At 51.6% G+C, this 23,075-nt stretch overlaps 1 protein-coding gene across 3 annotated transcripts in view; it reads left to right on the top strand.

The window, feature by feature from the left end:
• LOC116958186 (uncharacterized) overlaps positions 1-22,817 on the top strand; it is a 31,979-nt gene extending 9,162 nt beyond the window's left edge. For 2 of the 3 annotated variants that reach the window (XM_076056233.1, XM_076056234.1), the window contains 6 exons: positions 2,094-2,236; positions 9,179-9,346; positions 10,712-10,970; positions 12,347-12,496; positions 12,989-13,030; positions 21,119-22,817. In XM_076056233.1, the coding sequence (XP_075912348.1) occupies positions 2,094-2,236; positions 9,179-9,346; positions 10,712-10,970; positions 12,347-12,496; positions 12,989-13,030; positions 21,119-21,606 (1,250 nt within the window). In that variant the 3' untranslated portion in view covers positions 21,607-22,817. Of the gene's footprint in view, positions 1-2,093; positions 2,237-9,178; positions 9,347-10,711; positions 10,971-12,346; positions 12,497-12,988; positions 13,031-13,953; positions 14,108-21,118 lie in introns of those variants that run through there. The other variant, XM_076056235.1, reaches the window with a different exon arrangement.
• The last annotated feature ends 258 nt before the right edge of the window (positions 22,818-23,075 follow it).

Below are 23,075 nucleotides of genomic sequence, written 5' to 3'. Positions count from 1 at the left end.
AACCGCGCTAATTGGAGGGGGTGCTTTGTCATCTCTAGATTGGAAGCTTTCGTGACTGCAAGGATCCATACTCTCTGGTTCTCTTCGGTAAAGTCACGGAGGTGAAAAACCAAAACGACAAAAATCACGACGTTTCGGCCACAACACAAGCGGCCTTCATCAGGTGAAGGGGACCGTGCTGTCCAGAGGACAGCGTTGGGCTTGGCCATCTTCACTCCAACGCTGTCCTCTGGACAGCACGGTCCCCTTCACCTGATGAAGGCCGCTTGTGTTGTGGCCGAAACGTCGTGATTTTTGTCGTTTTGGTTTTTTTACCTCCGTGACTTTACCCATTAGAACCCGAGAGTGTAGAGTGTGGTTTGTCGTCGCCGTGGAAGTTTAATGGCGGCAGCGAAATGCGCTGAACGTGGAGGGAATTAAATAAAAAATATATATTTTTTTTTAAAACACGCTTTAATGAAATGTGTACCGTACGAGTAATTGCAGAACTCCAGGAAGTGGCCCCAAAGCTTGCCCACAACGTCAGGGACCCGTGGTGATTTACAGCCAACGTGACTTGAGCGTGGACAATTAGACCCGTAACAAAGATTGTTTAACAATATACATTCGTCATTTGTAATGATAGAACGTGGTGTTGTCATCAGTGTGACATAAGTATGCTAAGTTTGCGGTCGATACCACATTGGGGAGTGGGTTAAAATTGAGCCGCAAGATTTATTTGAGGATACCACGACAGACGGAATGAGTTCAAATAAAACGGCGTAAGAAACCGGAGGACCCGGAGAAAAATCCACGCGACCACGGGGAGAGAGACGCAAACTCCAAATGTACAGCAGGTGTCAGGGTCATGATCGAACCCACGATCTCCTGTACATGAGGCGAGGTAGTCAACATCTCGTAGCCACCGCGATGATGATGATGAGAGAGACACAGACCTCCTGTAGACCAGGCGAGGTAGTTAACATCTCTTAGCCACCGTGATGATGATAATGAGAGAGACACAGACCTCCTGTAGACCAGGCGAGGTAGTTAACATCTCTTAGCCACCGTGATGATGATAATGAGAGAGACACAGACCTCCTGTAGACCAGGCGAGGTAGTTAACATCTCTTAGCCACCGTGATGATGATGAGAGAGACACAGACCTCCTGTAGACCGGGCGAGGTAGTTAACATCTCATAGTCACCGTGATGATGATAAGAGAGAGACACAGACCTCCTGTATACCAGGCGAGGTAGTCAACATCTCATAGCCACTGTGATGATGATGATGAGAGAGAGACGCAAACTCCACATGTACAGCAGGCGTCAGGGTCGGGATTGAACCCCATGTCCTGTATATCTATGGCCCCTTTTAATGCCATTTCAGAAGTGTTTAAGATGTTTAAACACTAAATAGACACACCTATAGCAAAGGAATCATGAGGTCTGCATTAACCACGCATACGTTAAAACTTTAAAACCTTTTAAGTTTGTTGTCCTTCCCCCGCACCTCCCGAATAGCACGGTTGGCAATGTGCGGTGCGACAGAAGTTCAACGTATGGACATGCTCTACATTATACACTACACTATACACTACACTACTATATTAAACTGAAAATTAAATTGACAAAGATCCCCCGTGTAGCCTTAACAGACTGTAGGGGCAAGTGCCGTTAGCGAGCAGCGCCTGTGAAGGCCGGAACGGCACACGACGGGGGGGGTGGGTGGCCAGCACCACGCCCGGCCGCCTTTGTCTCCCCCAGTGGCGATGTTGACTAACACACCGCGCCAGCTACTCATTTGAGGCCGACTCGACCTAGGGGAGGCCCGGGACCGGTTCAGATCAATCGTCACCGGTTGGTGTTGTCCGTGAGCGGGAACCGAACCCGGGTCGCCGGGTTTGTAGCGCGGCGTGGCGCTAACCGCAACACCCACCGCTCCCGACAGAACTGCAACACGCACGCACGCACGCACCCAGGCGCGCGCCCGTTGCGACGAAGCGCGAGTTTGATGTTCGACGTCGCCGTCAAACCGGCGTAACGACGAGTCGGGCGGGCCCCACGATCAGCCGTCCCGTCTTTTTTTTCTTCTTCTTCCTCTCCCTCGGCTAGGTCAGCGGAAGAAGAGGGAGTCGAAGAAGATGAAGGAGAACATTAAAATCACGCTGAAGATGAACAAGCCAGGGGGAAACGACGCCACGGACGCTCACGTCCTGACCAAGCACCCGGGCAGCCTCAAGCCGTACGTCTGCCAGGTACGCCCAGCGCTGCCTTTGGGGCGCCATCACACACACACACACAGACAGAGATGTTGATTACTTCGCCTGGTATGCAGGAGGAGGTTCCTGGGTTTCGATCCTGACCCTGACGGCGTCTGCCGTATATTTGGAGCTTGCGCGTCCCTCCGTCTCGGCGTGGTGGTTGCGTGGATTTCTCCGGTTTTTTCCCCCTCCACGTTTAAAATCGAGGGAAATATCCACGCGGTGATGATAAGCCAACTTCGTTGAGCTATGATTTGTGGCCAGGTTGCTTCTACAAAAGATCTGTATAGCTGAGTGTGTGTGAGTGTGTATCTCTGTGTGGTCCCCCTTTGAAGAAGGGGGACCGCACAGACTGTAACAACTACAGGGGCATCTCACTCCTCAGTGTGCCGGGAAAGGTCCTGGCAAGGATTATTCAACACCCCAATGCGGTTTCACGAAAGGGCGGTCCTGCACAGATGCCATATTTTCTGTCCGTCTGCTACAGCAGAGGTGCAGGGAATTCCAACAAGACCTACAACTCTGCTTCATTGACCTGGTCAAGGCCTATGATACCATCAGTATGCCTGAGCTCTGGGTTGTTCTTCGTGCTTTTGGAGTACCTGACCCTCTGCTCACGATCATTAAGGACCTTCATGATGGTGAGCGGGCCCAGGTAAAACTACGTTGCCGGGAATCAGAGCCATTCCCTGTACACCTTGGGGTGCGACAGGGATGTCCTCTGGCTCCCACATTATTTAACATCTATTTTGACCACGTAGTTCGTGAAGCCTTCAATAGCTGTACCGGGGGAATCTCCATATGGCACAGATATAATGGGAGGCTGATCGATGCCCGGGTGCGGTCAAGGGATGGCTCCCTATTGCTCAACCACGCTATGTATGCCGATGATTTGGTAATAGCTGCTCATTCAGAGGAGGAGTTGGAGACGCTGCTGCTGAGACTGGAGCGTGCCACTAAGAGATGGGGCCTTACCATCAGCCCCACCAAAACTAAGCACCTGCCTGGGTATTTTGTACCATCGGACACTCCACCCCCACAACTCCCAATCGGTGATGGTGCAGTTGTGGAGAGTTTCCCATACCTGGGCAGTGTGCTTATGACCGGCTCCAGTTTAACAGCAGAGGTCTCACTCCGAATCAGTCGAGCGGCAATATCTTTTCATCGGTTGCGTAACGCTGTGTGGAAGCTACCTGGTCTGTCGCTCCGCACTAAGCTTCAGGTCTTCTCGGCCACGGTCATTCCCTCCCTTCTCTACGCTTGCGAAACGTGGACCCCCCCTAATGGAACATCTTCGCTAGTTAGAAACATTTAGGCTGGCCTGTCTACGATCCAACTTGGGTTTAACCAGACTGGATTGTGTGAGGAGCTCACAAATCCTTGAAAGATCTGGGCAAGGTCCCATCGGTGAGCTCCTCCGGCAGGCAAGGCTGCGATGGCTGGGTCATGGAGCCCGCATGCCCAGCCACCGCATGCCGAAACAGCTTTTGTTCGGCCGGATCGAGGGGGCTAAACGGGTGCGACACGGGCTAGAGAAGAGATGGAATGACGTGGTACAGGAGGACGTGGAGCTGAGTGGACTTGCCGATGACTGGTACCAGCGGTGTCAAGATCAGCCTCTGTGGAGGAGGCTCGTGAAGGACGCTACTGGGCAGTTGGAAACAGTCGCCCTCCAACAGCAACGGAGGGCGGAGGAGCGACGCTCACAACAACGAGCCGAGCGCCTAGTGGCTAAAGCACAGCAGGTTGGCACAGTAGGGGGCACAGGTGGTGCATCAGCCAGTCATCTCAGTCATCTCAGTCAGTCGACCCGTGGCACCTGTTGGGTCTGCCCTGTGGCCTCTTGCCAACGGGCGTTCGACACTTCACGTGGCCTCAAGGTGCACATGGCCTGGCACAAGCGTCGTGGTGACGTCACCGCCACTTAGTGGCGAATGGCGGTTGTTGTTGTTTTTATATCTGTGTGTATGTGTGTGTGTATATCTGTGTGTGTGTATCTGTGTGTCCCTCTGCGTGTTTCCCCCCGTAGGAGTGTGGCAAGAAATTCCGCCAGTCCACCGACCTGTTCCGCTACCACACGTGTGTCTGCGTGTGCCTAACTCTGTATCTATGTGTGTCTGTGTGTGTATCTTTGTGTATCTCTGTGTGTCTCTGTGTATCTATCTCTGTATCTATGTGTGTCTCTGTGTATCTATCTCTGTGTATATGCGTGTGTCTCTGTGTGTGTATCTAACTCTGTGTATCTCTGTGTGTCTCTGTGTGTGTGTATCTATGTGTTTCTGTGTATCTATGTGTGTCTGTGTGTGTATCTGTGAGTGTATCTATATGTGTCTCTGTGTGTGTATCTTTGTGTATCTATGTGTGTCTCTGTGTGTGTATCTACGTGTGTATCTATGTGTGTATCTATCTCTGTATCTATGTGTGTCTCTGTGTGTGTGTCTATGTGTGTCTCTGTGTGTTTATTTATCTCTGTATCTCTGTGTGTCTCTGTGTGTATCTAACTCCGTGTATCTCTGTGTGTGTGTGTATCTATGTGTGTCTATGTGTGTATCTATGTGTTTCTGTGTATCTATGTGTGTCTGTGTGTGTATCTATATGTGTCTGTGTGTGTATCTATGTGTGTCTCTGTGTGTGTATCTATCTCTGTGTATCTATGTGTGTCTCTGTGTGTGTATCTTTGTGTATCTCTGTGTGTCTGTGTGTGTGTATCTATCTACGTGTGTCTGTGTGTGTGTATCTATCTAACCCCCTACCTCCTCGCGGTGCCGGACGGGCAACTCTGTCGTGGACAGTGCTGTGGGGGGAGGGCCAATTCCGATTGGTTCCTCTCCTCATGGCGTCTGTGACCACCACAGGGGCTAAACGGAGGCTCTGGACGGGTGCGAAGAGCTGGTAACCCCTCCACCTTAAAAAAATTACCACGAAACTACGACTTAAACTTAAATATGTAACAAATAAGCTTGTGCCGGAGGCCCCGGGGGGACAGGCGTCTATGACGTCTCCTGGCCAAACCCCAATTGGCGGAGCCAGGAGATTGAATCTCAACCCTCGGGGCTCCTCCAGAAACAACGAAAAGCCACTACGGATGGCCACATGGAATGTTCGAACGCTCACTGCGGAGGAGAGGCTACCACTCCTCTGTCGGGAGCTGGACCGGTACCGCCTGGATCTCTGTGGCATTCAGGAGGTCCGGTGGACCGGTTCTGGCTCCTGCCACACCATGAGGGGTGGACAGTTCTCTACTCGGGGCAGGAGACTGCCAAACAACAGGGTGTGGCTCTTCTTTTGAACAAAAAGAATGAAGAGGGCGTGGGAGCGTGGCGGTGAGGTGTGGGAAGCTGTAAGCCCCAGGCTACTTTGGGCTCGCCTTCCCATCAATCGGAGGCGAGGATTGGTGGTCGTGGTTACTTATGCCCCCACCGAAGACGAACATCCGTGGAGGGATGCAGGCAAAGCCGATGAGTCAGATGCCTTCTATGACCTCCTGTCACAGGTGCTGGCTAATGTGGCCCCTCGGGATAGAGTCATCTTGTTGGGTGACTTCAATGCCCGAGTTGGTTATGATGCTGGCACCTGGCCTGGAGTGATTGGAGGGCTTGGGCCGGATCAGCTTAATAACAACGGTAGGAGGCTGCTAGATTTTTGTGCAGCCCACGGACTTGTAATTACCAACACGCTGTTCCGGCATCGGCGCATCCACACAACATCATGGATGCATGCCGGGTCCAAGCAAGAACATCTGCTGGACTACATAGTGACGGACCAGCGGATGCGAGCCCATGTCCTTGACACCAGGACCTACCGTGGAGCTGATCTGCCCTCTGACCATCGACTTGTCATCTGTAAGATGCGCCGCCCATTCTTCCGCTCCATTGGTGGGTGTACACCCAGGACCCCATTCCAACCAAAAGTGGCCTGGTCTCAGCTATCTGATGAAAGTTGCAAGCCAGAATTTCATCATCGCTTGCGGCTGGGGTTGGCATCGTCCCCCACTCCTCCTGATGTCGAGGGTAAATGGACGAGGTTTAGAACTGTGACTCATGCGGCTGCAATGTCTGCTTTGGGTACGCGGTCAGGACCTCCCCAGAGACCCTGGCTGACAGAGGAGGTGTTCAGGATGGTTGAGAAAAAGCGACAGGCCAACTTTCATCGGCTACAGAATCCCACGTCAGAGAATGAGGATGCTTACCGCAACCTTCGCTCAGAGGTTCGGAGAGCCGTGAGGCGCTGCAAGGATGGGTGGTGGTCGCGGGTTGCTGAGGAGATGGAGTCTGCCTCAGTGGCCCGCGATCACAAATCTATATTTAACTCCATCAAAAACGTAACCTGCAGCGCCACACCTATTACCATCATTAGGGGAAAAAACGGTGATTCAATCTCTGACCCCCAGAAACAGGTTTGCAGATTTGCTGAGCATTTCTGTGAGGGCCTGGGGGAGGGAAAATCCCTCAGCCAGGAAAACATCGTGGCACAAAGTGAGGATGACCCTGCTGAGGCTGCGGTGCCTCAAATATTGGAAGAAGTTACCCCCTGTGAGTGGCTGGCTGAAGTACCATCTGTTGAGGAAGTACTGAGGGCGATCCGGAGTCTGAGACCAGGAAAGGCAGCGGGCAGAGATGATCTCCCAAGCGAAATTCTGAAGGAGGGTGGAGTTTGTGCACAGACTGCCCTGTATGACATCATTACAACAGTCTGACCACTGGACGGGTTCCGCAGGATTGGAAGGATGCCCTGGTGGTCCCCCTCTTTAAGAAGGGGGACCGCACAGACTGTAACAACTACAGGGGCATCTCACTCCTCAGTGTGCCGGGAAAGGTCCTGCAAGGATTATTCAACATCGCCTTGCCAGGCACGCTAAGGAGAGGCTTGCGGAGCCCCAATGCGGTTTCAGGTAAGGGCGGTCCTGCACAGATGCCATATTTTCTGTCCGTCTGCTACAGCAGAGGTGTAGGGAATTCCAGCAAGACCTACATCTCTGCTTTATTGACCTGGTCAAGGCCTATGATACCATCCATAGACCTGGGCTCTGGGTTGTTCTTCGTGATTTTGGAGTACCTGACCCTCTGCTCACGATCATTATGGACCTTCATGATGGTGAGCGGGCCCGGGTAAAACTACGTGGCCGGGAGTCAGAGCCATTCCCTGTACACCTTGGGGTGCGACAGGGATGTCCTCTGGCTCCCACATTATTTAACATCTATTTTGACCACGTAGTTCGTGAAGCCTTCAATAGCTGTACCGGGGGAATCTCCATATGGTACAGATATAATGGGAGGCTGATCGATGCCCGGGTGCGGTTAAGGGATGGCTCCCTATTGCTCAACCACGTTATGTATGCCGATGATTTGGTAATAGCTGCTCATTCAGAGGAGGAGTTGGAGACGCTGCTGCTGAGACTGGAGCGTGCCACTAAGAGATGGGGCCTTACCATCAGCCCCACCAAAACTAAGCACCTGCCTGGGTATTTTGTACCATCGGACACTCCACCCCCACAACTCCCAATCGGTGATGGGGCAGTTGTGGAGAGAGTGGAGAGTTTCCCATACCTGGGCAGTGTGCTTATGACTGGCTCCAGTTTAACAGCAGAGGTCTCACTCCGAATCAGTCGAGCGGCAATATCTTTTCATCGGTTGCGTAACGCTGTGTGGAAGCTACCTGGTCTGTCGCTCCGCACTAAGCTTCAGGTCTTCTCGGCCACGGTCATTCCCTCCCTTCTCTACGCTTGCGAAACGTGGACCCCCCTAATGGAACATTTTCGCCGGTTAGAAACATTTAGGCTGACCTGCCTACGATCCATCCTGGGTTAAACCAGACTGGATTGTGTGAGGAGCTCACAAATCCTTGAAAGATCTGGGCAAGGTCCCATCGGTGAGCTCCTCCGGCGGGCAAGGCTGCGATGGCTGGGTCATGTAGCCCGCATGCCCAGCCACCGCATGCCAAAACAGCTTTTGTTCGACCGGATCGAGGGGGCTAAACGGGCGCGGCACGGGCTAGAGAAGAGATGGAGTGATGTGGTACAGGAGGACGTGGAGCTGAGTTGACTTGCCGATGACCGGTACCAGCGGTGTCAAGATCGGCCTCTGTGGAGGAGGCACGTGAAGGACGCTACTGGGCAGTTGGAGGTAGTCGCCCTCCAACAACAACGGAGGGCGGAGGAGCGACGCTCACAACAACGAGCGGAGCGCCGGGTGGCTAAAGCACAGCAGGTTGGCACAGTAGGGGGCACAGGTGATGCATCAGCCAGTCATCTCAGTCAGTCGACCCGTGGCACCTGGGTCTGCCCCGTGACCTCCTGCCAGCGGGCGTTCGACACTACACGTGGCCTCAAGGTGCATATGGCCTGGCACAAGCGTCGTGGTGACGTCACTGCCACTTAGTGGCGAATGGCGGTTGTTGTTGTGTATCTATCTCTGTGTATCTATGTGTGTCTCTGTGTGTGTATCTATCTCCGTGTATCTATGTGTGTGTCTGTATCTCCGTGTATCTATTTGTGTCTCTGTGTGTGTGTATCTATCTACGTGTGTCTGTGTGTGTATATCTATCTCTGTGTATCTCTGTGTGTCTGTGTGTATCTCTCTGTGTATCTCTGTGGGTCTCTGTGTGTGTCTCTGTGTGTGTATCTATCTCTGTGTATCTCTGTGGGTCTCTGTATATCTATCTCCGTGTGTCTATGTGTGTCTCTGTATATCTACCTGCGTGTGTCTATGTGGGTCTCTGTATCTATCTCCGTGTATCTATCTCTGTGTGGGTCTCTGTGTATCTACCTCCGTGTATCTATGTGTGTGTCTGTGTGTATCTATCTCTGTGTATCTATGTGTGTCTCTGTGTATCTATCTCTGTGTATCTATCTCTGTGTGGGTCTCTGTGTGTATCTACCTCCGTGTGTCTATGTGTGTGTCCGTGTGTCTATGTGTGTGTCCGTGTGTCCCCCTGTAGGAGTGCGGCAAGGAGTTCCGCCAGTCCACCGACCTGTTCCGCCACCAGACGCTGCACACGGGCGAGCGGCCCCTCAAGTGCGGGGCGTGCGGCAAGGCCTTCGCCCTGCAGGCCGACCTCAACCGGCACGCCATCATCCACACGGAGCAGCGGCCCTACGCCTGCCAGGTGGGGCCCTCCTCTCAACCACCACACTCACAAGCACAGTCACACACACAGTCACACACACAGTCACACACACAGTCACACGCACAGTCACACACTCACAAGCACAGTCACACGCACAGTCACACGCACAGTCACACGTACAGTCACACACACAGTCACACGCACAGTCACACGCACACGCACAGTCACACGCACACGCACAGTCACACGCACAGTCACACGCACAGTCACACGCACAGTCACAGTCACACGCACAGTCACACGCACAGTCACAGTCACACGCACAGTCACACGCACAGTCACACACACAGTCACACGCACAGTCACAGTCACACGCACAGTCACACGCACAGTCACAGTCACACGCACAGTCACACACACAGTCACACGCACACGCACAGTCACACGCACAGTCACACGCACAGTCACAGTCACACGCACAGTCACACGCACAGTCACAGTCACACGCACAGTCACACGCACAGTCACACGCACAGTCACACACACAGTCACACGCACAGTCACAGTCACACGCACAGTCACACGCACAGTCACAGTCACACGCACAGTCACGTGCACGGTCTCACGCCCGCACAGTCGCACGCTCGCACAGTCACTGTCTGTCTCTCTCCATCGCTCTCTCTCCGTCTCTCTCCGTCTCTCCGTCTCTCTCCGTCCCCCTCCATCCCCATCCAACTCTCACTCCCTCTCTCTCCGTCTCTCTCCGTCTCTCTCCGTCCCCCTCCATCCCGATCCATCTCTCACTCTCTCTCTCCATCTCTCTCCATCTCTCACTCTCTCTCTCCATCTCTCTCCATCTCTCACTCTCTCTCTCTCCATCTCTCTCCATCTCTCACTCTCTCTCTCCATCTCTCTCCATCTCTCACTCTCTCTCTCTCCATCTCTCTCCATCTCTCACTCTCTCTCTCCATCTCTCTCCATCTCTCTCTCTCCATCTCTCTCCATCTCTCACTCTCTCTCTCCATCTCTCTCCATCTCTCACTCTCTCTCTCCATCTCTCTCCATCTCTCTCCATCTCTCACTCTCTCTCTCCATCTCTCTCCATCTCTCACTCTCTCTCTCCATCTCTCTCCATCTCTCACTCTCTCTCTCCATCTCTCTCCAACTCTCTCCATTTCTCCGTCTCTCTCCGTCTCCCTCTCTCTCTCCGTCCCCCTCCATCCCCATCCATCTCTCACTCTCTCTCCATCTCTCTCCGACTCTCTCTCAGTCTCTCTCTATCTCTCTCTCCATCCCCCTCCATCCCCATCCATCTCTCTCTCTCTCCATCTCTCTCCGACTCTCTCTCCATCCCCCTCCATCCCCGATCCGTCTCTCACTCTCCCCGTGTCTCCGCGCGTGCAGGAGTGCGGCAAGGCGTTCCGCTGGTCCCAGAGCCTGGTGCACCACCGGCGCTCGCACAGCGACGTGCGCGAGTTCCGCTGTGACGCCTGCGGCAAGGACTTCAAGCATCGGCGCACCCTCGTGCAGCACTGCAAGACCAACTGCGCCGGCGCCATCGCTGCCGACGCCGCCGACGCCGACGACGGCGACGGCGACGCCGATGCCGACGACGACGGCCAGCAGCTGCAGCAGCGGCAGGAGCAGCAGCGGCAACAGCAAGGTGGCCGCCAAGCCTCCACGGTGGCACCGGGCGCGTTTGCCGCCACGGTGGTACCGGTGCCGAGAAGCAGTGAGCGTGCTGGTACCACTGTGGGGAGTGGGTATGGGTGTCTCTGTGTGAGTCTGTGGGTGTCTCTGTGTGAGTCTGTGGGTCTCTGTGTGGTGAGTCTGTGGGTCTCTGTGAGTCTGTGGGTCTCTGTGTGGTGAGTCTACGGGTCTCTGTGAGTCTGTGGGTCTCTGTGAGTCTGTGGGTCTCTGTGTGGTGAGTCTGTGGGTGTCTCTGTGAGTCTGTGGGTGTCTCTGTGAGTCTGTGGGTCTCTGTGTGACGAGTCTATGGGTCTCTGTGAGTCTGTGGGTCTCTGTGAGTCTGTGGGTCTCTGTGAGTCTGGGTCTCGGTGTGACGAGTCTATGGGTCTCTGTGAGTCTACTGGTCTGTGAGTTTGTGGGTCTCAGTGAGTCTGTGGGTCTCTGTGTGGTGAGTATGGGTCTCTGTGAGTCTACGGGTCTCTGTGAGTCTGTTGGTCTCTGTGTGACGAGTCTATGGGTCTCTGTGAATCTGTAGGTCTCGGTGTGACGAGTCTATGGGTCTCTGTGAGTCTGTGGGTCTCTGTGAGTCTGTGGGTCTCTGTGTGACGAGTCTATGGGTCTCTGTGTGAGTTTATGGGTGTCTCTGTGAGTCTGTGGGTCTCTGTGTGGTGAGTCTATGGGTCTCTGCGAGTCTGTGGGTCTCTGTGAGTCTGTGAGTCTCTGTGTGATGAGTCTATGGGTCTCTGTGTGACGAGTCTATGGGTCTCTGTGAGTCTGTGGGTCTCTGTGATGAGTCTACAGGTCTCTGTGAGTCTGTGGGTCTCGGTGTGACGAGTCTATGGGTCTCTGTGTGACGAGTCTATGGGTCTCTGTGAGTCTGTGGGTCTCTGTGTGATGAGTCTATGGGCCTCTGTGTGACGAGTCTATGGGTCTCTGTGTGATGAGTCTATGGGTCTCTGTGTGATGAGTCTATGGGTCTCTGTGTGACGAGTCTATGGGTCTCGGTGTGATGAGTCTGTGGGTCTCTGCATGATGAGTCTGTGGGTCTCTGTGTGGTGAGTCTATGGATCTCGGTGTGACGAGTCTATGGGTCTCTGTGTGACGAGTCTATGGGTCTCTGTGTGACGAGTCTATGGGTCTCTGTGTGATGAGTCTATGGCTCTCTGTGTGATGAGTCTATGGCTCTCTGTGTGACGAGTCTATGGGTCTCAGTGTGACGAGTCTATGGGTCTCTGTGTGACAAGTCTATGGGTCTCGGTGTGACGAGTCTATGGATCTCGGTGGCCGCTTTTGTGATGGGGGGAACTGACGGGAAATTCCACATTCCCATGCCGTGCGTTTCTGCCGCAGGCGGGAGTGGTGTGCACCAGGACCTGGATGAGGAGGAAGATGAAGAGGAGGAAGATGAAGAGGAGGAAGATGAAGAGGAGGAGGAGGAGCGATCCCAGGACAGCGTCCGAACGAATCTGCAGCTGCAGCAGCAGCAGCAGACCCCATCAGGCAGGGCACACGCCAACTCAGCCCCCGCGGGAAATAAATAAATTATAATTAGTTAACATAACTACCACTACTGGTAGTCGATTCTGTACCACGTTACCATCCACCATCCCATCTAGTAGTAGTACTAGCACTAGTAGCACTAGTAGTAGTACTAGCGCTAGTAGTAGTACTACTAGTAGTCGATTCTGTACTACGTTACCATCCATCCCATCTCGTAGTAGTATTAGCACTAGTGGTACTACTACCACTACTAGTAGTAGTAGTACTAGTAGTACTAGTAGCACTACTCCGTTCTGTACCACGTTACAATCCACCATCCCATCTTTTCGCTGCCACTTTAAGTATTTTCCATGTTTTGTTCCGACTCTCACCAACGCATCATGGGCATCATCCGGGCTATGCCTGAACGCTTGTGCGTTGAACTTCTGTTGCACCGTACGTAGCCAACCGTGCTCATCGTCGTCGTTGTTGTTGTTGTTGACGTCATTGCAGACGACTTCCAGATCATCTCCTCCGAGCCTCCAAAGAGAAAAGGTAATAAAAAAATCCCGTGTAGGATTTCACAGTCACGCTGTACACGGTGCTTCAAACAGATGGACCCAATTTCAAAGCAGTACATTTCACGATGGCAACGCGTTACAATCACACGCAAAGCTGCGAAACGGTTCAACGAGTTATAAATGCTCAACGTGCCCCCTCCAGCTGCTGTACGCGACAACATCGGGACGATAGTTAGTCCCAAACGAGGTGCGTGGTCGCTCCCGTGCTCTTTCCCCCTGACATCACCAGCAGCCCGTTCGCCTCAAATTGTCAGCACCAACGACGAACGCTCTTTGGCAGTGGCGGGTCGATGCCAAAACGCCGTCGAAACGCACGCCCCACCGCGATAACGGATTCTCGTCTCGGCGGACTGCAGAACGCAAAACGCCGCATTTGTGTTGCTGTGGGGGTCACCGTCTAGCCAGCGACCGAGGCTAGGGGCTGTTCGTGCACTGGGAGAGGCATCGAGCGGAAATCATTTTAAACTCCGTGCCCCGCCCTCTCTATGCCCCGCCTTCTCTGTGCCCCGCCCTCTCTGTGCTCCGCCCTGTCTGTGCCCCGCCCTCTCTATGCCCCGCCTTCTCTGTGCCCTGCCCTCTCCGTGCCCCGCCCTGTCTGTGCCCCACCCTGTCTGTGCCCCGCCCTGTCTGTGCCCCGCCCTGTTTGTGCCCCGCCCTGTTTGTGCCCCGCCTTCTCTATGCCCCTCCCTCTATATGCCCCGCCCTCTCTGTGCTTCGCCCTCTGTTCCCCGCCCTCTGTGCCCCGCCCTCTGTGCCCCGCCCTCTCTATGCCCCGCCCTCTCTATGCCCCGCCCTCTCTATGCCCCGCCCTCTCTATGCCCCGCCCTCTCTATGCCCCGCCCTCTCTATGCCCCGACTTCTCTATGCCCCGCCCTCTCTATGCCCCGCCCTTTCAAGTGGTCAGAGGTTCATTCATGGGCGGTTCGTGGTTGCAGAGATTTCGCGATTTCAAATAGGGTCATCTACTATTACTTACTAATAACACTTATTACTACTTATTAATAACACTTATTACTACTACTTATTAATAACACTTATTACTACTACTTATTAATAACACTTATTACTACTACTTATTAATACTACTTATTACTAACACTTATTACTACTACTTATTACTAACACTTATTACTACTACTTATTAATAACACTTATTACTACTTATTAATAACACTTATTACTACTTATTAATAACACTTATTACTACTACTTATTCATAACACTTATTACTACTACTTATTCATAACACTTATTACTACTACTTATTCATAACACGTATTACTACTACTTATTCATAACACTTATTACTACTACTTATTCATAACACTTATTACTACTACTTATTAATAACACTTATTACTACTACTTATTAATAACACTTATTACTACTACTTATAAATAACACTTATTACTACTACTTATTCATAACACTTATTACGACTACTTATAAATAACACTTATTACTACTACTTATTAATAAAACTTATTACTACTACTTATTCATAACACTTAATACTACTACTTATTCATAACACTTAATACTACTACTTATTAATAACACTTATTACTACTTATTAACACTTATTACTACTACTTATTAATAATACTTAATACTACTACTTATTAATAACACTTAATACTACTACTTATTAATAACACTTAATACTACTACTTATTAATACTACTTATTACTACTACTTATTCATAACACTTATTACTACTACTTATTCATAACACTTATTACTACTACTTATTCATAACACTTATTACTACTTATTCATAACACTTATTACTACTACTTATTCATAACACTTATTACTACTTATTAATAACACTTATTACTAATTAATAACACTTATTACTACTACTTATTAATAACACTTATTACTACTACTTATTAATAACACTTATTACTACTACTTATTAATAACACTTATTACTACTACTTATTCATAACACTTATTACTACTACTTATTCATAACACTTATTACTACTACTTATTAATAACACTTATTACTACTACTTATTCATAACACTTATTACTACTACTTATTAATAACACTTATTACTACTACTTATTCATAACACTTATTACTACTACTTATTCATAACACTTATTACTACTACTTATTCATAACACTTATTACTACTTATTAATAACACTTATTACTACTACTTATTCATAACACTTATTACTACTACTTATTCATAACACTTATTACTACTACTTATTCATAACACTTATTACTACTACTTATTCATAACACTTATTACTACTACTTATTAATAACACTTATTACTACTACTTATTAATAACACTTATTACTACTACTTATTCATAACACATTACTAGTACTTATTCATAACACTTATTACTACTACTTATTCATAACACTTATTACTACTACTTATTCATAACACTATTACTACTACTTATTCATAACACTTATTACTACTACTTATTCATACTACTTATTACTAACACTTATTAATACTACTTATTACTACTACTTATTCATAACACTTATTACTACTACTTATTCATAACACTTATTACTACTACTTATTAATACTACTTATTACTACTACTTATTCATAACACTTATTACTACTACTTATTCATAACACTTATTACTACTACTTATTAATAACACTTATTACTACTTATTAACACTTATTACTACTACTTATTAATAATACTTAATACTACTACTTATTAATAACACTTAATACTACTACTTATTAATAACACTTAATACTACTACTTATTAATACTACTTATTACTACTACTTATTCATAACACTTATTACTACTACTTATTCATAACACTTATTACTACTACTTATTCATAACACTTATTACTACTTATTCATAACACTTATTACTACTACTTATTAATAACACTTATTACTACTACTTATAAATAACACTTATTACTACTACTTATTAATAACACTTATTACGACTACTTATAAATAACACTTATTACTACTACTTATTAATAACACTTATTACTACTACTTATAAATAACACTTATTACTACTACTTATTAATAACACTTATTACGACTACTTATAAATAACACTTATTACTACTACTTATTAATAAAACTTATTACTACTACTTATTCATAACACTTAATACTACTACTTATTCATAACACTTAATACTACTACTTATTAATAACACTTATTACTACTTATTAACACTTATTACTACTACTTATTAATAATACTTAATACTACTACTTATTAATAACACTTAATACTACTACTTATTAATAACACTTAATACTACTACTTATTAATAACACTTATTACTACTACTTATTAATAACACTTATTACTACTACTTATTAATAACACTTATTACTACTACTTATTAATAACACGTATTACTACTACTTATTAATAACACTTATTACTACTACTTATTAATAACACTTATTACTACTACTTATTACTACTACTTGTTACTACTACTTATTCATAACACTTACTACTACTTATTACTAATACTACTTATTACTACTACTCATTACTACTACTAATACTTATTACTACTAATGCTTATTACTACTTATCACTAATACTTATCACTACTACTTATTACTACTACTACTTATTACTACTAATCACTAATACATTGATTATTCGACTTGATCATCTGGGAGAGTCTCAAGAGGCTCTTGCCAGGTGTTGGCAGTAGGGGTACTGATATTGCTGCTGCTGCTGTGTGGGTCTGGCCTAGGGGCACCCCCAGTGGCAGCTGTCCCTGTGCATCAGTCTGTCAGTAGGGGTAGCCATGCTGCTGCTGCTGTGAGATCCCAGTTGAGGGATTTGTTGCAGGGAATTGTTGAGCAGTGGGGGTGTGGATGTGGCCGCTACCAGTTCCACTGTGGGTGTGGGTTTAGCTGTGGGGGGGAGCGGAGAACCTGGAGGGTTACCCATGCAGAGCAGGGGGAGATCACTCACACTCACTCATACACACTCACACTCACTCACTTACTCACACACTCACACTCACTTACTCACACACTCACTCACTCTCACTCACTCACAACAACAACCGCCATTCGCCACTAAGTGGCGGCGACGTCACCACGGCGCTTGTGCCAGGCCATGTGCACCTTGAGGCCACGTAAAGTGTCGAACGCCCGCTGGCAGGAGGTCACGGGGCAGACCCAGCAGGTGCCACGGGTCAACTGACTGAGATGACTGGCTGATGCACCACCTGTGCCCCCCTACTGTGCCAACCTGCTGTGCTTTAGCCACCCGGCGCTCCGCTTGTTGTTGTGAGCATCGCTCCTCCGCCCTCCGTTGCTGTTGGAGGGCGACTGCCTTCAACTGCCCAGTAGCGTCCTTCACGAGCCTCCTCCACAGAGGCCGTTCTTGACACCGCTGGTACCAGTCATCGGCAAGTCCACTCAGCTCCACGTCCTCCTGTACCACATCACTCCATCTCTTCTCTAGCCCGTGCCGCGCCCGATTAGCCCCTCAATCCGGCCGAACAAAAGCTGTTTCGGCATGCGGTGGCTGGGCATGCGGGCTACATGACCCAGCCATCGCAGCCTTGCCTGCCGGAGGAGCTCAGCGATGGGACCGTGCCCAGATCTTTGAAGGATTTGTGAGCTCCTCACACAATCCAGCCTGGTTAAACCCAGGATGGATCGTAGGCAGGCCAGCCTAAATGTTTCTAACTGGCGAAGATGTTCCATTAGGGGGGGTCCACGTTTCGCAAGCGTAGAGAAGGGAGGGAATGACCGTGGCCGAGAAGACCTGAAGCTTAGTGCGGAGCGACAGACCAGGTAGCTTCCACACAGCATTACGCAACCGATGAAAAGATATTGCCGCTCGACTGATTCGGAGTGAGACCTCTGCTGTTAAACTGGAGCCGGTCATAAGCACACTGCCCAGGTATGGGAAACTCTCCACTCTCTCCACAACTGCCCCATCACCGATTAGGGGAGTTGTGGGGGTGGAGTGTCCGATGGTACAAAATACCCAGGCAGGTGCTTAGTTTTGGTGGGGCTGATGGTAAGGCCCCATCTCTTAGTGGCACGCTCCAGTCTCAGCAGCAGCGTCTCCAACTCCTCCTCTGAATGAGCAGCTATTACCAAATCATCGGCATACATAACGTGGTTGAGCAATAGGGAGCCATCCCTTGACCGCACCGGGGCATCGATCAGCCTCCCATTATATCTGTACCATATGGAGATTCCCCCGGTACAGCTATTGAAGGCTTCATGAACTACGTGGTCAAAATAGATGTTAAATAATGTGGGAGCCAGAGGACATCCCTGTCGCACCCCAAGATGTACAGAGAATGGCTCTGACTCCCAGCCACGTAGTTTTACCCGGGCCCGCTCACCATCATGAAAGTCCTTAATGATCGTGAGCAGAGGGTCAGGTACTCCAAAAGCACGAAGAACAACCCAGAGCCCAGGCCTACTGATGGTATTATAGGCCTTGATCAGGTCAATAAAGCAGAGATGTAGGTATTGCTGGAATTCCCTACACCTCTGCTGTAGCAGACGGACAGAAAATATGGCATCTGTGCAGGACCGCCCTTTCCTGAAACCGCATTGGGGCTCCGCAAACCTCTCCTCAGCGTGACTGGCAAGGCGATGTTGAATAATCCTTGCCAGGACCTTTCCCAGCACACTGAGGAGTGAGATGCCCCTGTAGTTGTTACAGTCTGTGCGGTCCCCTTCTTAAAAAGGGGGACCACCAGGGCATCCTTCCAATCCTGCGGGACCCGCCCAGTGGTCCAGACTGTTGTTTTGATGTCATATAGGGCAGTCTGTGCACAAACGCCACCCTCCCTCAGCATTTCGCTTGGGAGATCATCTCTGCCCGCTGCCTTTCCTGGTCTCAGACTCCGGATCGCCTTCAGTACTTCCTCAACAGATGGCACCTCAGCCAGCCACTCACAGGGGGTGACTTCTTCCAATATTTGAGGAACCGCAGCCTCAGCAGGGTAATCCTCACTTTGTGCCACGATGTTTTCCTGGCTGAGGGATTTTCCCTCCCCCAGCACCTCACAGAAATGCTCAGCAAATCTGCAAACCTGTTCCTAGGGGTCGGAGATTGGATCACCGTTTTTTCCCCTAATAATGGTAATAGCTGTGGCGCTGCAGGTTACTTTTTTGATGGAGTTAAATAGAGATTTGTGATCGCGGGCCACTGAGGCAGACTCCATCTCCTCAGCAACCCGCGACCACCACCCATCCTTCCAGCGCCTCACGGCTCTCCGAACCTCCGAGCGAAGGCTGCAGTAAGCCTCCTCATTCTCTGACGTGGGATTCTGTAGCCGTTGACAGTGGGCCTGTTGCTTTTGCTCAACCATCCTGAACACCTCCTCTGTCAGCCAGGGTCTCTGGGGAGGTCTGGACCGTGTACCCAAAGCAGCCATTGCAGCTGCATGAGTCAGTCCTAAACCTCGCCCATTTACCCTCGACATCTGGAGGAGTCGGGGACGATGCCAATCCCAGCCGCAAGCGATGATGAAATTCTCGCTTGCAACTTTCATCAGATAACTGAGACCAGGCCACTTTAGGTTGTAATGGGGTCCTGGGTGTGCACCCACCACCGGAGTGGAAGAATGGCAGGCACATCTTACAGATGACTAGTCGATGGTCAGAGGGCACATCAGCTCCATGGTAGGTCCTGGTGTCAAGGACATGGGCTCGCATCCGCTGGTCCGTCACTATGTAGTCCAGCAGATGTTCTTGCTTGGACTCGCACACACTCACTCACACACACTCACTCACACACACACACTCACTCACACTCACTCACACACACACACTCACTTACTCACACTCACTCACACTCACTCACACTGTATAACGGGTAGAACACTCACACACACCTCCCGAATAGTCTAAACAGACTGTTGGGGCAAGTGCTGTTAGCGAGCACCTATAAAGACCGACACGGCACACGAGGGGGTGGGTGACCAGCACCACGCCCGGCCGCCTTTGTCTCCCCAGTGGCGATGTTTACTACACATCGCACCGGGTACTCATTTGAGGCTGAGTCGACCTAGGGGAGGAGGCCCAGGACCGGTTCAGATAATCGCTATCACCGGTGTTGGCCGTGAGCGGGAATCGAACTTGGGGTCGCCGGGTCCGTAGCGCAGTGCTAACCGCTGCACCACCGCTCTCCATGCAATCATTCACACACACCTATACCAACATCCGCCGTCCTCCAATAAGTGACGGTGACGTCACCACGGCACCTGTGCCAAGCTCGCTCCTGGCAGGTGACGGGACAGACCCAGCAGATGCCGTGGGTCGACGGGAGTGAGACGACTGGCAGATGCACCACCTGTGCCCCCTACTGTGCCAGTAGGGGGCCTTAACATGAAGGCCGGTAGGGCACACGAGGGGGTGGGTGACCAGCACCACGTCCGTCCGCCTTTGTCTCCCCAGTGGCGACAGCACACGACCACCGCCACACTGTGTTTAACCACCATCACGCGGCAGGTCACAACTACGGCAGCACCGACTCACCCACCCCCACACACTGCTGGGTCACCTCGCAGTCTCTCTCCGTCCCTCGCTCCGTCCCACGTTTCTAAATCTCTCCCCTCTCCCCGCCATCACCGCCGTCACCACCCTCACCACCGCCTTCATCCATGCCGTCGCCACCACCACCGCCATCCATGCCGTCGCCACCACCACCCTCGCCACCACCGCCGTCACCGCCGTCACCACCACCCTCACCACCACCATCACCACCATCACCACCACCACCCTCGCCACCACCTCCACCCTCACCACCACCATCACCACCACCCTCACCACCACCCTCACCACCACCACCACCCTCACCACCACCACCCTCACCACCACCACCCTCACCACCACCCCCCTCACCACCACCCTCACCACCACCACCACCCTCACCACCACCATCCCCGTCACCACCACCACCCTCACCACCACCACCATCCCCGTCACCACCACCCTCACCACCACCACCATCCCCGTCACCACCCTCACCACCACCCTCGCCACCACCCTCGCCACCACCACCACCCTCACCGTCGCCAGGCATCGCGGTCCACCGCTCCCAGCCGCGCGGCCCCACGTCCGCCCTCAAGAAGTTCCTGTGCCAGGACTGCGGCAAGGGCTTCCGGCAGGCGACGGACCTGGTGCGCCACCGCAGCCTGCACACGGGCGAGCGCAACGCGCTGTGCGGCGTCTGCGGCAAGGGCTTCGCGCTCGCCAGCGACCTGGCGCGCCACGGACGCACGCACGACCCCTCCGGCGAGCGCTACCCCTGCTCGCAGTGCGGCAAGCTCTTCGGCTGCCGCCGCTCGGCGCTGCTCCACGAGTCGGCGCACTCGCGGCCGCCGGGGCCGCGGAGCCGGAGAGGCGGCGGAGGCGGCGGAGGCGGCGGAGGCGGAGGCGGAGGGAGGCGGCGGCAGCTGCAAGAGGAGGAGGGCAAACGACGTTTGGCGAGGGCCGCCAAGCGCGACGCCGCCACCAACTCGGCCGTCGCCGCCGCGACCGCCGCTTTGCGCCTGCAGCCCGCGTAGCGGTAGCCCCCCCCCCCCGCCTCCCCCTCCTCATCCTCCCATTCCGAGGTGGAGGAGGGCAGAGACGACGGCTCCCGACTCGGCCTGCGGCCTGCGTAGTCGGGCCCACGGGCCCACCCGCCCACCCGCCCACCCGCCCGGTCGGTCGTGCCGTGGACGCCCGGGGCGTCCTCCAAGGGGAGGCGGAGGGCTGACGGCGGTTGGCGAGGGGCCGGCAAGCGCCACGGCTCCACGGTCGCCTGGGCCGTCACCGCCGCTTTGCGCCCGAGGCCTGCGTGGGAGGCCCCCGGTCGGTCGTGGACGCTCGGGGCCTGCAGGAGGAGGAGGAGGATGGCGGCAGGCGACGTCTCGGCTGCTCGCCGCGGCCAACTCGGCCCGCAGCTTGCGTGGGAGGCCCCCGGTCGGTCGTGCCGTGGATGGGTTTGACGGTCGGGGGGGGCCTACGGATTTCAGCGCGGTCGGCGCGGAAGAAGTTGGACGTACGGGGGGGGCCTAGCAAAGGCTGGCGGGGTTGCCCTCGTAAAGATTCTCGGTGGAGACCCGGACGGGCTGCCTGGCGCCGCGAGGGACAAACTTTTCCCTGCCTTGGTGGCCCCTCGGCAACCCGTTGGGTCTACGCAAGGCCGCCCGCCGCCCCGCCTTCTCGTTTTTAAGGTTGTGTTGGGCCTAGGTTGAGGGGCCCGGGTCGGTACGGCCGGACGTCAACCGTTAAGTCGTTTCTGTTTATGTTGGGGAGACGGGACGACGTTTAAATTCGCGAAGCCGGTCGTTACCGTCGGCTCAACGGCGTTTGGATTCTTGGTAATGCGTTTCCCCGGGGGGGGGGGGGGGGTGGTGGTGATTTTTTCGTTTTAAAAATAAAAAATTGGAGGGAAAACAGATGCGGCCCGCGTTCTGGAAAAATCATGTTACAATAAACTATTTGCAACCGCAGCGGACTCTCGATCGTCCGCGCTAACGGCGGCGAGGACGGACGCGGATTAATCCAACAACGTTCCATTTTCCGCGGATGTCGGTGCCAAAAAAAAATCAATCGCGAGTTAAGAAAATGTCGTTGGTTAATGAACAAAACTAAAATTTGTAGTAATTAATGCATTGATCTTGTTCTATTGCAAAAGTCAATTTCGATTCAGAGCTAATATTAACGATAGACCGGTCCGTGATGCCTGTGCTCAGTGACAATAAAACTTTCCTGCTCCCGCCCAGCAGAAGACTCGGCCCACTGAGTGAATGACAGCAGAGCCACAGCCAATCAACATCAAACTCCGCCCACTGGATGACAGCAGAGCCACAGCCAATCAACATCAATCAAACTCAGCCCACTGAGTGAATGACAGCAGAGCCACAGCCAATCAACATCAATCAAACTCAGCCCACTGAGTGGATGACAGCAGAGCCACAGCCAATCAACATCAAACTCCACCCACTGGATGACAGCAGAGCCACAGCCAATCAACATCAATCAAACT

This window comes from Petromyzon marinus, chromosome 74 (assembly GCF_048934315.1).
Source record: "Petromyzon marinus isolate PM22_M1 ecotype Great Lakes invasive population chromosome 74, UKy_Petmar_22M1.pri1.0, whole genome shotgun sequence".
NCBI classification, from domain to species: Eukaryota; Metazoa; Chordata; class Hyperoartia; order Petromyzontiformes; family Petromyzontidae; genus Petromyzon; species Petromyzon marinus.
This window is presented reverse-complemented; position numbering and strand designations above follow the sequence as displayed.